The sequence below is a fragment of the Crotalus tigris genome, unplaced genomic scaffold (genome assembly GCF_016545835.1).
Source record: "Crotalus tigris isolate CLP2741 ecotype Arizona unplaced genomic scaffold, ASM1654583v1 scf7180000024472.5447098, whole genome shotgun sequence".
Taxonomy (NCBI): Eukaryota; Metazoa; Chordata; class Lepidosauria; order Squamata; family Viperidae; genus Crotalus; species Crotalus tigris.
Window position 1 is genome coordinate 756137 of NW_024100643.1, and position 14997 is coordinate 771133.

The following is a 14997-nucleotide window of genomic DNA, read 5'->3' on the forward strand; positions in this document are numbered from 1 at the left end:
GCTCTTCTCCTGGCCCGTCAGCTGAAATTCCTTTATTGACAGGGTCTGCAGAACGTTTCTTCTGCCAGTATGGGTAGGGCAGACTCATCCCAATAAGATGAGCCAGTCCTTCAGATAACCTGGATCCATGCCATGAAGGGCTTTATAGGTGATAACCTACACCTTGGATTGGATCCAGAAGCAAACTGGGAAACAGTGCAGCTCACAGAACAGCAGTGTAACATGGGCTGCCCTAGGGCCCCCAAGAACTGCATGCGCAGTTGCATTTTGCATCAACTGGAGCTTTTGGATATGCATCATACAGTATTTAACATATGCTGCACATCATTCAGACTGTCAGCCAGGAACATTGTCTGCATGCAAAAGTACATATTATTCACATCTACTTCATATCAGACTTATTTCAAAAAAGCTGGACTAAAAAAGGCACAATAAGTGTTTCTGATAAAGAGACTTATTGTGAAAAAAACAATAAAGACAGTTTGAAAGAATTTCAGGGACTGCTATGTCTCGTATGCAATCTCAATTTATAGTAAAATCAAGGTTTAAATTCTTGTGCCTCTTTCTATTGCCTGCACAATGTTAAGTCCTTCCCTTCCCTTCCATTTCTTCTTTTCTTTTCTTTTCTCTCCCCCCCCTTTTTTTAATAGCTCTCTTATGTTTTTATAACGGACATTGGTTTCAGGCTGTTGTTTTTTTTATTTTGTGAGAATTAGTTGCCGTATCTCAAATATTACTATTATATTACTTATCCATAAGTAGGTTAAACAAGCAAGGAATTATCATACATGCATGTCTTACTTGAACCATGGTGGCACAGTGGTTGGAATGCAGTATTGCAGGCTAACTTTGCCCATTGCTAAGAGTTTGATTCTGATCAGCTCTGACTTAGCCTTCCATCAGTCTGAGGTTGGTAGAATGAGGACCCAGATTGTTGGGGGCAATACGCTGACATTGTAAACTGCTTTAGAGAGTCTGCAAAGCACTATGGAGCAGTATATAAATCTAAGTTCTATTGCTGTTGGTACTCCCTGCTGAATCATTCTCTAAGCATTCCATTTATCACATTTATAACTTAACTCTTCATGATTTTTATATTAATTTATATTTATGTTAATTTCTATTGTAGTATAAATAGTAGCTCTCTTTGACATACCACTAATCTTTCCAGAATTCTAAAATGCTCCTTCCAGGATTCTTTCACTTCAGTTTCAACCAAACTATTTCATTTCTTTATTTTTTTTAATCCCATTCACTCTGATGGAGGCTTCTTGTTGAACTTTGGGAACCCATTTCCAAAACCATTTTATTACCAACCAAATGAGTTTTTTCCATATCTTTTGATCTTGTTCTCCTTGACTCATTCTATACAACAAAAACAAATAGATAGCAATCGTTCCCTTGTATGAATTTATTTCATTCCATTATTTCAACAAGAATCCCTTTTCATACTTCCCATTTGTATAACACTTCCCTGGCATTATGTAATAGTTTGGTTTAATCTTTTTCAAGCAATTTTCATATGCTCTTTCCTTATGTTCACATTCTGTTTATTTGGATAATTAATCTTATTATACTTTTGCAGGTAGGAATCATACTTTCTTTTCCTAAGGTCATTCTATTATTCTAGTTTCTTTCATTCTTTTTCTTTCATTCTTGACTCTACCAAAAATGCCATGATTCACATTCAGAACCTTTATCATCTTTGATTATTTCACTAATTTTCTCATCTTATTCAATTCATGCTTTTTCCATTTACATGTATGAATGGACTTACAATATGTTCAAACCATACATTAGAAACAACCTTTTCCCTAAACAGATTCTTAGTGTAAAAAGTCACCCATAGATGGCAGTACAGTTACACTTGAAACTCTGACGTGTTTTTTAGCATCTGCCTTTCACTTTTACTGATGGGAAATTTATGGGAGAAAATTGTTGCAATTTGTGAAATGGAAGCCTGCAATGAATATTTGTGAGCATACTTTCAGCAATGTGCTATCATTGAATTTTGGAACACCAAGAGTCCTTCCAATTGAAATTCAGCATCAAAGGAATGTATTAATGGTGATGACTGTGTGTCACTGGGCCAAAACGTATAAAGATGGTGAAGCAGAAAAAAATCACACCTGTTTTTGTGATCAAGAATGAAGTGGATGACTTGTGATAACAAATGACAAGTTTCACATACAGCAAGTAAAGTTAATGAGCTGATTAAGGACAGACAGCAGATCATTCAAAAGAAAATTGTTCACAAGTTTGGCCTTTCATTGAAATATGTGGGTCACATTTATGCTCTTCAGTATGGAAAAATCTGTACAAGATGGGTTCCTTTGCATACTAATAGCAGAGATGAATTAAAATTTGCTAGAATTGTTGTCACACTATGAGAATATAGGTGAAGAATTTCTTCACAGTATTATGACAGCAGATGAAATATCGGCTTATCTTTATGACACAGATATGAAGCATTCATCCATGAAATACTATCATAATTTCCCTTTTTTTCAAAAGGAAAACTTACAACTACATTTTTAGGGTAGACATGGTGCTATTCCTATGAATTTCTTTGAATCTAGAACTTACCAGCACTTCATAGAGCTACACTACAATGCTCAAAGCTATGAGAAAAAGAATAAAAAGAAAATTTATTGCAATATAACAAGAAACAGTTGTGAAGTTGGGTCTCATCTACCTCATCTTCCATATAGTCCAGATTTGACACCATGCAATTTTCATCTTTTTCCAAAATTGAGGAATATCTTTACTAGCATCTGTTTGGCTCAATTAAAAAGTAGGAACAACTCTCAAGATCTAGCTTTCCATTCAGTCCATATATGCAAGCTAAAATCTTTGGTCTGGGAGTGAGATTACAACATATTGTTATCTATATCCCATTCTCTAGGAAGTATATGCAATGTACTGATGTACACTCAGGACACTGCAGTGTGGAAAACCAACAAAATCAAATCAATAAAGATCATGCATGTTAGCCACAGAATAATGACTGCATGAGGGGGAAAGATTAGGAAAGAGATGGTTGGGGAAGAAAGAATAAAATGAATTATCTAGGGAGAATGTTCTGTAAACATTTCATTTGTTTGCTTATGAAAAATATTTTGTATATATTAAAAAACACATTCGTCTTTGTGAACTTTCAATGTTTGCACTGAAAACTAGTTTTGGAATCTTAATCCTGTTTCACTGCTCAGAAATCAACCTTCACCTGACCTGCAGTTTTCATAGTCATGCTGGTATGTGTTATTCCTTAGCCTTTACTATTCTTCATATTCTTTCTGCATTATTTCTCCTGTTTTTATTGGTATTAATAAGTCTATCATTTATTCTTATCTTCCTCTGATCCTCCAGTACAAACAGAAGTAATTAATTGTGGTTCTTCTTCCTGTTTTTCTCTAAAACAAGAAGAAAATCTGCTGATGTCAACACCATCTCAGCCTGCTGCAATACAATTGATTTCCTGGGCCAATAGCTGCACTGAAGGGTATGCAGTATGGTAGACAGCTTTGGGAAATAAGCTTAATGGAAAAGTTGCAAATATTGGCAAGAAGCAGATAGTAAGCATATTAAGCCTAGCCTAAGAAATATCCTTGAACCACAATTAAGTATTCTGCTTCCCCACTATTTTTATATATATAACAAAACCCGTAGCTTGCTTCAAATAATACTTTGCTTTAAGACAGAAATAAGCATGCCCTCCATTAATTTTTCCATTTGAAATGCACATTGAAAACTATGCATTCTTCCTGGATTTGCAAGACAATTAGATTCTTCAGTAGAGCAATATGGTACACACAGAACACAGTCTTCTCCATCAATAGACTGCAAACAAATGATTATCCTCTCAAATGACTCATTTTTATGCAAAGAATTATCTTCCACTGAAGGTTCCATATGGCAGAAAGCAAAGACTAAAAGAATGAGGAATAAAAGTTTGTGGGCCAAAATAAGTTGTTATTTAAGTTTTTCACAGTACAATAATCTTTATATTTACTATCTGGTACTAAAGATCTGCTTTTTCAATTGGGCTCAGTGTAGTACTACCCCACTTCCTGGTTTTCAGAAAGAATTAGGAATGATAAAGGAAATTGTTGATTGTTTTGTTTTCAAACGCTAATAGCCGAGAGGAAAAGGAGATTGAATAGGGACAGCAGAGCTGCACAGTGTTTTTCTTATTAAAATTCCATCAGTACCAGTGAAGCAGATATTTGTCCTGCGGGGCAAAACATGGTTGTAATGTGTAAGTAGCAGTGGGAAGTTCAGTTCCTCTTTTACAGAACCATGAAGGATTGCATGAAAGCTGTCCCAAGTCATTATATCTCTTTGCTACACATGGAAAGCTAATGTGCTAAGAGAAGTTCTAACTAAGCATTTCCTCTGACATGCTGCTCTCTGACTGCAAGATGATGAATCATTGTTTAACAAAGTTGTGCTGAATTAATTCTGAATTTTAGGAGGGCTTTAATGACATCATGCATAGGGGGCCTCTTCTAACTTTCTGCTACAGAATTCTCCTTTGAATGAGTAGCACGTATTCCAATACATGTTTATTCCTCAGAAATACATTCTACTGATCTAAACGAACTTGTGGCAAAGTAAATGAATGTAGGAATTCAATCTGTATCTGTTATCTTCTGAAGATAAGGAAGCATATATCCTTTGAGTGAACTAGATATAGTTCAAGACCAAGAACATTTTGAGTCTGATTGAATTGGTGTAGTTAAGTCATCAAAACTTGTGGTATCTTCCTCCCTTCATTTCAGTGGTTCTGTTTCCAAATCTGCAGGTTCATAAAGAAATATTTAATTGGGAACCAACACCACAAACCAGAAAACATTTACGTTCACAAGATGTACTGATCTGGGCTTCTGCCAGTTCATAATTTAAGTTCGATTTTTTTTTCAAGACTAGAAAATGAGAAAACTAGAAATGAGTTTTTCCTAAAATTTATGACATTTTAAGTTGCAATCAATTATTCTATATTCTAATGCTGGCAATGCAGCATTTCAGTGTGTTAATCATTTGTGGCTCTTTATTCGGTATTTTGTTTCTACTTCTGCCAATGTTTAGATTTGGGGATGTGGACTCATAATTTTGTTTATGAAATGCTTTAAGTGCATGTCTGTTGGAGAAGAAAGAAATAAGATATTTTATTCAATTCACACACTAAATTAAGAATACTTCTGAAGATACTGTCGTATTGCATTAATAACCAAGGGTAGTTAAATTTCATTTTGCTCATAGTCTCAGTGTAAAGAAAAGAAGATGGCATCTTTTTTCATAGATGGAACAATGTACATTATTAAGCATAGTTTCTGTGTCTTTCACTTCTCAATATGGCTCAGCTTCCCTTGTGGCATATTCATTTGAGCTTCTCCATTGCTGTTTTGATTGCATATAAAATGAAATTGCATATTTTTTCCAGGTATCTAATGTTATATATAGGTCTTCTAATCAGTAATATAACTTCCACCTTAAGAAAATAAGGTATATGTCATGAGCATAGCCAAAATTAAGCAGCATTTATAGCTTTATTTGGAGACTATTTGAGTACATGATGAATTATTTTTTAATAATCAGTGGGAAAGGTAAATGTTAAATGATAGCTGGACTATACTCTCTCTTTACATTGCTGTGTAATCTATCATGTGTTCTTATTGTTTGCAATTAAAAAATAATAATTGGAATTATTTTAAAATAAAGTAAACCTATTTCTGGCAAGGAATCAGTTTGTAAAACCTATTTTACAGAGAGGCATTTTTTCCTCTATGATTTAGTATGTTTAGTCATAACTTAAAATATTCTTTATCATCAAACTTCAAAATAGAAATCAATATGTGATACTGACGTTGCTTTCCTTTATTTTAAGTAGTAAAATATTATTACTAGTTTAATCATAGTTTCTAGATGGGGAAAATTCTTTTAGGATGAAGTACTTTATGTGTTAATTTGCAGACTGAATTCCCTATAGGAACTTGAACTCTTTGCTCTTTTATTTATTGTTGCAGTAAAATTTCACATCTATATCACTGTATCTACCTGACTGAAGCCTTTCCTTTGTGAAACCCACTGACCATTTCAATTCATTTTAGGGAATTCATGACTTTTGTTTTAAAAAAAAAAAACCATTGGGAGGGGACTTTAAACAACCAATTAAACATGATCACTTATCACACTGTTTAAAGTCGACTGTTTTCTCAAAACAGAATCTTAATGGTATTTTTTTGTTGTTCTGTTTTTTGTTCTTTTTTTGTTAGCAACCCAACTACTGGAGCTTTAAGGTCAGTACTTCCAATTTTTCCCCTCCATGCTTTTATTTTAAACAAATGCATGCGCTTACCCATCTTTTCTCTGGTATGTCCATGAGGGAACGGGCAAATTGAAAACTCGGCTTCCTTAGCCCTCTTTCTTGCGCCAGATTTCTTATTTTTAATAGGCAGCTCTTAATTCCCCAAACATGTTTGGCTGGCCCTATCATTGGGCAGAGCTAGCTGGCTGCTTCAGGCAGTTAATTTTAGGTGAAAGGCAGCAAACTGTGGTGTGTGTGTGTGTGTGTGTGTGTGTGTGTGTGTGTGTGTGTGTGTAGATGTTTACATGCATACATGTACATAAACACAAACATGCATGCACGAATGAATACATATAAAGGCACACATTCATACACATACATACACACCTACTCTGCCAGGAAATGGTATAAGTAAAATGTTCTGCTCCAGATCAATAAACTTGATCCACCTTGGCTGTTAATATGTACCTTGACATTTGTTGCATTACTTACATTTGCTGTCAACTTTATAACCATTAAGTGATCTTGGAACCTGTTTCACCATCTGCAAGTGCAGAACTGAAGCTGAGGGAGCTAAGAGAATTAGATACTACAAATAGATGTACAACATTCCCAACTGTTTACAAATGATTACAGCCCTGGAAGACAGCCATGCAGAGTAATTGGATAGCAGGGTAGACAGAAGAGAGCAAGAAGTTATTATATACCAATTCAGTTTATTCAAGCAGGTATGGGAAAGGTTCAGCCTTCCAGATGTTATTGAACTCCAACTCTGTCTGTCCTAACTAACCTGACTAATGATGAGGGATAACAGAAGTTTCAGTCCAGTAATATTAGTTCAGTTACACTTGACTGATCCCTGATTTGTATTTGTTTATTTCATCCAGCAAGGACTCTGTAAATATTGCACGCAAAGGATTGTGAATTCATTTGCTACCCAATTCTTCTAAAAGCACACAATCTTATCAAAGGATCATTGCTGGAAGAGTCAGTAGAATAATGAAACCATGAAGAAAGAGAATAAATGGGAACAGATTTATTGCATTTATGGAAAAGAAACACAGAGTGGTGCATGATCCAAATGACTGCCCTCATTTAAAATACATAGGTGCAACTATAGTACCTAATTTGTTGATAAATGCCTATGGATCATTTTCTGGTTTCAAATTAGTGAATAATGGATTTGACAGTTTTGGTTTAAATATTAAATGTTAACAGTTCCCAACAGTAGTCGGTGGATAACTCGCAATCTACAAGAGTATTGCAGCTGATCCACTCAATATTTCACAAAAATGAGAGTTCAACTGAGAATACCAGCATCTCAAAAGATTTGGTGTATGAGATTTCTATCATTTTAAAGAAGAAAAAGTAAAATTAATTTCCATTAAATTTTAGATTCTTGCAGATATATTATATATTGCATGTATTCATATGAGATGGATACCAAGGGCACATAAGGCTCACCCTTAACATTTCATGGTGGTCTACAAGAGCTTTTAATAACCACTTACTGGTCTCCCAAAAGATAGAAATGCTTATTATTCTAGATGCAAAATATTATCTTCCCCCAAATTCTTTACTGAAGAGAGAGTGAATTTCATTTCAAAACAGTTTTACATGATTATTTTCTTTTACACACCAGTAGTAATCTATGATTCCTGCCCCAACTACTTTAAATATGGGTGATGATTCAAAACCCTTTTTTATTTTTTCTATTTATCAAATTTAGAAACCACCCTTTTCCCTCACAGAGGGACTTCTTGCAAGCAAACTATAATATCGGAATGCATGCAATATTTTAAAATAGAACCAAAGAAACCACCTTTTGCTAAATGCAGGATGTCAGCCTAAGCCAGTGAGACAGAACAGAAAAATGTAAGCTTCTACAAGAGTAAGAATCATTCCTCAAGTAAACCACAGTTCCCACACTCTCAGCTTTTGGTTTTTGAAAAAAGATCAAGCTTGTAACACTTCTGAAATATGAGGTATAAATATCTTATTGTCACAGGCTATTTTAAGACCTTTTCTTGGCTTTCAGTGGATGAATGAACATTCTTAGCAATGACTCACACATTGCACACATAGTTTGGAAAAGGAAATTCCTTTTTTCCTAGTTAGAAGTATTTGCTACTTCACTTTAAAAAAGCAGAAATCTAAGCTTTTGCCAATAGTATTGTTGGATACAATACATCTGTCTAAGAACTAAAGACGGGAACAGGACTAGGAATTTGTCAGATTATAAATTCATGCCTTGAATTGAAAATAGAGGATTTTTTTTAACTTTAGAAAAATATCCTGCCCAGACACATAGATGTTATTTGCCATTGCTATTTGTAAAAAAAAATAAGCAAGAATTGAGAGACTGTGCCTCAGGTCACACAAAATGCTAGAGTAGATTAAAACTGAGTTGTATCATTTCTGATCCATTGTATTGCAAAAACCCAGATACTGGCTTAGTGTGTATAAATTATGGCATCATGTTAAGCCTTAACAGTATTCATATGTTTGGACATGGCATATTATGGGCACATAGATGTGGTGCTTTGTTAATTCAGATTTGAGAGATTGATTTTTATGTGAACTAAACCTACAATTCATAACAATTCTGAATGATGTTATTCTCATTTTGGGGTAGAGTAAATAGATAGTGGATTTATATGTTGGGATTTTATTTTGCAGAAATACCAAGATGATGGGCAGATTTAAAATGCTGTAGATTGTAATGGCCATGCAACTCATTAAGGAATGGAGGGGCAATCTGGTCTTTGTATGCACCCAAATTTCTAAATTAAATAAAATTCTAAATTTTCCTTTATCTTACTTTCTGCATGAGATCTGTCTCACTCTCATTAGCAAAGATCATGACATGTTGAAATTAGTCTTTTTTTCTCCTTTTCCCATTTTTCTCCATACTATGGCAGCCTCTTATAGAAGATACCCAAATCTCTTGCATATTACGTGCAACCTAACAATGCACAAAATCTGTAAACAGTTTGAAGAAAATCACATATTTATTAAATCTATCTCCTTTCTTTCTCCCCACAAATGGCACTCAAGAGAATGATCAATAATAAAAAATAAAGATAACAGAATAATAATCAAAGCAAAACATGGCAATTAAAATAAATAAAAGTAGATTAAAAAGTAAAGTAGTAAAAGTAAAGTAATGAGAAATGGGTAAAAGAGAAGAGAGGACAGGAGAAGGTATTGCAGTGGTAATGGCTGTGGAGAAATATGGTGGGGCAGGCTGCTCTCGGGCAAGGCAGCATCAGTGCTTAAGACTGACTGATACCATCATTCTGGCCTCCTCTGCTCAGTTCCATGAACAGGTTTTCAGAGTTTTAGTTTCTCTGAGGTCTGCTGTTGAATACCAGATTAGTATGGAATAAAATTTCTGTCATCCACAACTTCATCATGGATGAGAATACTGACATGGCCTTTATCACTGAAACTTGATTGGGCACGGAGGGCGCACTCTGAAATCTGCCTCAAATTTCAGGTGTAGCACTGACTGTGACTCCTGGGCAAGGTGGCTGTTGTCTTTTGTGAGCCTCCAGTAGTCACTAGAGGCCCTGACATGGACATCACCAGGCTGGGCTGTTGGGGATTGCTTCCTCCTCGTAGTGCAGCAGCATCCCTCCTCATGCTACTGGACTCTTGTCTACATTGGCAATGGAGTTTTCCAGGCTCATGGTCTGGGGGCCTGAGGTGTAAGGTATTTCATGTTTGTCATGGCAGTCATGGATCTGGCCCTACTCTCAAAGGGGGTCACACTGTAGATCTGCCGTTAGTCTCCATGCAGTAGTATGGTGATCTGGATTTGGGGGACATTATCATCAGTCCATTTGCATGGACGGACCACTCTGTCTTGGCCTTGGAGTTCTCCAAAGTTACCACACACCGCTGGGTGGTGGAGCCTATTTGATTGTCCTGCCCCAACAGTGGACCAGTGTGGTTTCAGAAGGAGCTTGGAATTTTTCCTGAAACTTTGTTACATGGTTCAGCAGAGGCTTGTGTCACAGTTTGGAATGAACAGGTAATGGGGACCATGGACTGAATCGCTAATGTGTGGATACTCTGTATGTGGCGCTTATACTATAGAGCTCTATTGTTTACCAAGAGACTAAAAAATGAAGCAACATAAGAGATGCTTAGACCACACTTGAGGAAAAGAGCAAGGCTGATCAAACAAAGGTTAGAGACTATATTAGGACTTAGTTGTGGTAACAAGAGCAGTGTAATTATTTCTCAATGCATAATGTAGGCAGCCAGCTGGTATCTCTGTTTTGGGTTCATCCTGGGTAAGGAGGAGCCTAGACAGTCTTTGCAGGATCACTATGAGGAATACTCTTTGCTCGAGTTCACTCAGAGTTGGACTATGGCTAGGCAGATCCTTTGGAGTTGATGGAGACAAGCCTGAGTCTTTTTATCTAAGAGGATTTCAAATCATTTGGTCTTGAGGACAGGTCCTTGAGGCTATGAATTTGCTACCTATGTTTCAGACTCATGTCCCTCCTGGCTAATTAAGACCTCCCAGGAGGAACCATGTGGTTGGGTTCAAGCAGATAATCTATTTACAGGAGAGGATGATTTTGTCTATAGATGTGAAACAATAAAAAACTCAACTTGGAAAGAATATTATATGTTATTCGTGATTTGGGGTCTGATATAAATCTTGCCAGACTGAAGACTATCTGCATCTACAATAATGTCTGTGAACTATTAGGGAGGGGCTGTCTTCATCCTGTTCCTTTCATATCTAACATCTGGACTGAGTTGCCTCTTATTCCTCTGGAATGGACCCTACCCATCTGGAGGTCCATCTCCTCACTATATTCCATCACAGTTACTACCTTAAAGCCCTATGTGGCATAGAGCTATGTTATCTGCAGGACTGCCTCTCCTTAAGGACATCTACACATCCTATCAGATCAGTGGGCATGCTCCTGATCTTTTCCCTTAAATGTGGGATCTAGGAAAGATTCCTTTTCTGTGGCACCTTCTGCCCTGTGGAACACCCTTCCACTTGAAGTTTGGCAGACCACTATTCTCTTAGCCCGCTGAAAAGCACTTAAGACTCAATTCTCCCCGCAAGCACTAGGATAGGGTTAGGTGGATAATAGGATATAATACAGATGTTGGAAGTTTAACTTTGGTGTCACATTTTTAATGTTTATAGTTTTAATTGATTTATATGTTATCCTGATTTTACAGTTGTTCTAATTGTTGATTGGAAGCTGTCTAGAGTTCAGCATAAGATGGGTGACTATACAAATGTTTTAAATCCATAAATAAAGTTGTGTTAAGATGCAAATCATGGTTTACCTCCAAACCAGCTTTGCTCAGTTTGCAGAAAGGAAAAGAATGATTTCCTTGAAGTGATGTTAGATATGAGGGTGAAAGTTCATTCTCTGAGCTTGTGAGTTATATCCGGATGTTTTGTTACCAGCTAGGTAACAACTTCAGTGGCATTTAGGGGATGCCTGTGTCAGTGCTCTTCTGTTTACAAGGGCTTCAGGTGTGAGTGTGTCAAGTGAGGGTCTTGTGATCGGTCAGGTTTGAGTCATCAGAGAGAGGCTTGTGATGGATCTTGTGATGGGGAGTTACTTCAGGTCAAGGTCATTAGAAGGTGAACTGCTGGTGGGAGGGAGGAGGGGCTTGCGTGGGTTGGTTGAGGGTCAGTGCTGTCTCTGGCTGGCTGAGAGGTTGATTTGGATTCTGAGGGGTTCATAAGCTGGTTGTAGGTTAATGTGTCTGTTGATGGAATTGCTTGTGGATGGAATGGTGGATGTTGATGGAATTGCTTGTTAGATTGGAGCAACTCTAAAATCATCGGCCATGCTACCACCTGCCACGCTCGGGCGTTCATCAAAGCCTGGCCCTCCACAAGCAATTCCATCAACAGACACATTGACCTATGGCCAGCCTACAAACCCCTCAGAATCCAAATCAGCTGCACAGAAGAACACTGACAAAGACATCCCCTGAACGCCACTGAAGATGTTACCTAGCCTGGTTATAAAACCTCCGGAAATCAACCCACAAGCTTGGAAAACAAACCTTCATCCTCACCCAACACTTGAGCTACAGATATTCCCCACTGGTGTTAGATATTTTTAGGCCTGAAGCAAATCAAATTATTGTATTCTATTCTAATCTGAATCTCATTTTAATTTTTTAAACACAAGAGACAGATAGATAAAGTCCACTCAGGCTGCTTAATACTGTATATGCTTTTCCATCACTCGCTACCTTATACCGGTAGTCCTCAACTTACAACATTTCATTTAGTGACTGTTCAAAGTTCCAGCAGTATTGGAAAAAAAGTGACTTATGACCATTTTTCACACTTATGACTGTTGCAGCATCCCTATGGTCATGTGATTTCCATTTACATTCCAGTGCTTGACAACTGGATCATATTTGTAAAATGGGGCAAAATTCACTTAACAAATTTCTAACTTAGCAACATAAATTTTGTGCTCAATTGTGGGCATAAGTTGAGGACTACCTCTAAAAACTGGATCCTGTCTCTTCTACTTGAAAAGCATGAGTTTTGCTACTGGGGTCAGAGCTAGATTCTCAGTTTATGTTGAATTCTGATACAAATGCTGAGCCACATAAGTAATACTCTTCTAATTATTGGCAGCTTGTTTTTCAGATCTGATTTGTAATGACTACTTTAGGAAAAGGTACATACTTCCAATTAGAAATAAATATCAACTGGGAGAAAATAAATGCTAGTCTCTTTTTTGTGATCTCAAAGCTATAACATTGCATAAAAGGCTACATTCTCACTGAGAATTCAAATGGGTAAAACTATATAACACCATGTCAAACTACAAGTGAGATCTCACTTTTTGTAATTTTAAACAATAATTCATTCAAAAGGCTGCCTGCATGTGGATAATAGTCTGTTCCAAGAGAAGGGTTTACAGCCTGGTCTTTTCCCTGATATGTTCAGAGGAGATTTCATTTTAGTTTTAAAAATATACACTCTATTATGGAAAATATTTTATTATGTTAATTGCACATGCAATCTGGAGCGTAGAAATAAGTCAAGATTCATTTCCAGGATGACTGCATTTTTCTAGGTGATGACAGAGAAGAATTTATGTTATTGGTGATACCTTTGAGATAGATCTGACTAGGAAGCAGAATCCTCAAGATGATTAAAACTACACTTTATTGAGATTCACAATAGCAACAGAAGCTTGCAAAGCTGACTATATTTTCCCTTCCTTCCCTTATACAGTCCAGGAAATTAGAGAGGACCCAGTGTTATTCTTTTCCTAATGCTTTCTTTGTTTCCTGGGCTCAACATATAGCAGCAAGCTGATCTACTTTGTAAAGCAAACACTTCTGAGCAGGTTAGGTTTCTGTGTGCTCAGATTTAGAGTACTTGAACAGTCAGAAGCCAATGTTGGTCATTGCCTTACCATATGCCTAAAGGATAAACATATGCAAGTCAAAGCTTTGCTTTTCCTTTGCTTTTTGTAGAAGAAATTTGTATACTGTATATTAACATCCAAACAATATAAGACATGGGAATTCAAGAAATTCTGTTTTGAATTCTATGAAACTCAAAACTTCTGCATACTGCTCTAATAAATACTTCAGAAGTAGACTACTCTTGTTGCGTAGTGTGGCAAATAACCTTAATGAACCTTTTCCTTTTCATGACCATGACAAACATCCTTTTAAATACGTATGATCCACCACATCCTATGACAGTAAGTTCCATAAGTAATAGTATGTTGTATGAAGGATTGCTTTTTAAAATCTTATCTTAAGTCTACTTCCAGTCAGTTTCATTGGAGAACTTTGAGTCAGAGGGCCCTTGGCGAGGGTTGAAGAGAAGGTGTTCTTCAAATCTACCATAAGCATTTGTATTTTAAGAATAGATGCGGCTCTGTCTGTGCTTCATAACTTGATTTTAGAAGGGAGATATAAGTAATATTCTGCATAGACAAATATTCATGACAAAATATTGCTATGTTTTATTGCTATGGATGGTTTATGGGAAGAAGGAAATTGAATTAATGCTTTGCAACATGAGATAAGATTGCCCCTTATTCCCTTCTCTATTCTGTGATCTGAAGGACTGTGATCTGAAAAATCTTTTTCCAGATTTAGGTGAATTCAACAACATGCTATGATAATTCAATTAAAACTAAAATGGAGGAAAAATATAAATTCTGAGCATTCACAACCATAATATTTGTAATAATGTGTTTATCTGAACATTGCTACTTTGATGGGATAAATAACCATTGTCTTTCAATAATTAAGACACATAAAATTTTAATAATGATGCTTCTGACATAGAAACAGCATCTAACTGACTTTGACTGAACTCAAAAAGATAATCAGGATCAAACCTCATTCTTTGGACAGTAAACTATTAGAAAATACCAGGATGTTACACTACATTGAGAAGTTGAAAAAGTCACTCTATGGGGAGAGAAATTCTAAATATTTATATATGTGTGTGTTAGGTTCAGCTTGACTTTTGCACATATACACTATGTGACCTGAGCAGGAAATAAACAAAAACCAAGCTGAACCTAAAACAGACTATAAATTTGACCTTTGTAGATTCTAATGTGAACTGAACTGGCCTGAACCTCTGGATTAAAGTTAGCCTCTGTTTCATCAGTTTTCTAATATTTCTCCCCAAATGTTTCAAC

At 36.3% G+C, this 14997-nt stretch overlaps 1 protein-coding gene across 20 annotated transcripts in view; it reads left to right on the plus strand.

Moving 5' to 3' along the window:
• Window positions 1-14997, plus strand: part of SRCIN1 (SRC kinase signaling inhibitor 1) — a 386975-nt gene that overhangs the window by 261947 nt on the left and 110031 nt on the right. For 18 of the 20 annotated variants that reach the window (XR_005555471.1, XR_005555472.1, XR_005555473.1 and 15 more), the window contains one exon: window positions 6276-6299. The exons of the other annotated variants lie outside the window; for them this stretch is intronic. Coding sequence is in view for 14 of the 18 variants with exons in the window: in XM_039333051.1 (XP_039188985.1) it covers window positions 6276-6299 (24 nt within the window). In the remaining 4 variants the exon portion in view is untranslated. The remainder of the gene's footprint in view (window positions 1-6275; window positions 6300-14997) is intronic. 20 annotated transcript variants of the gene reach the window in all.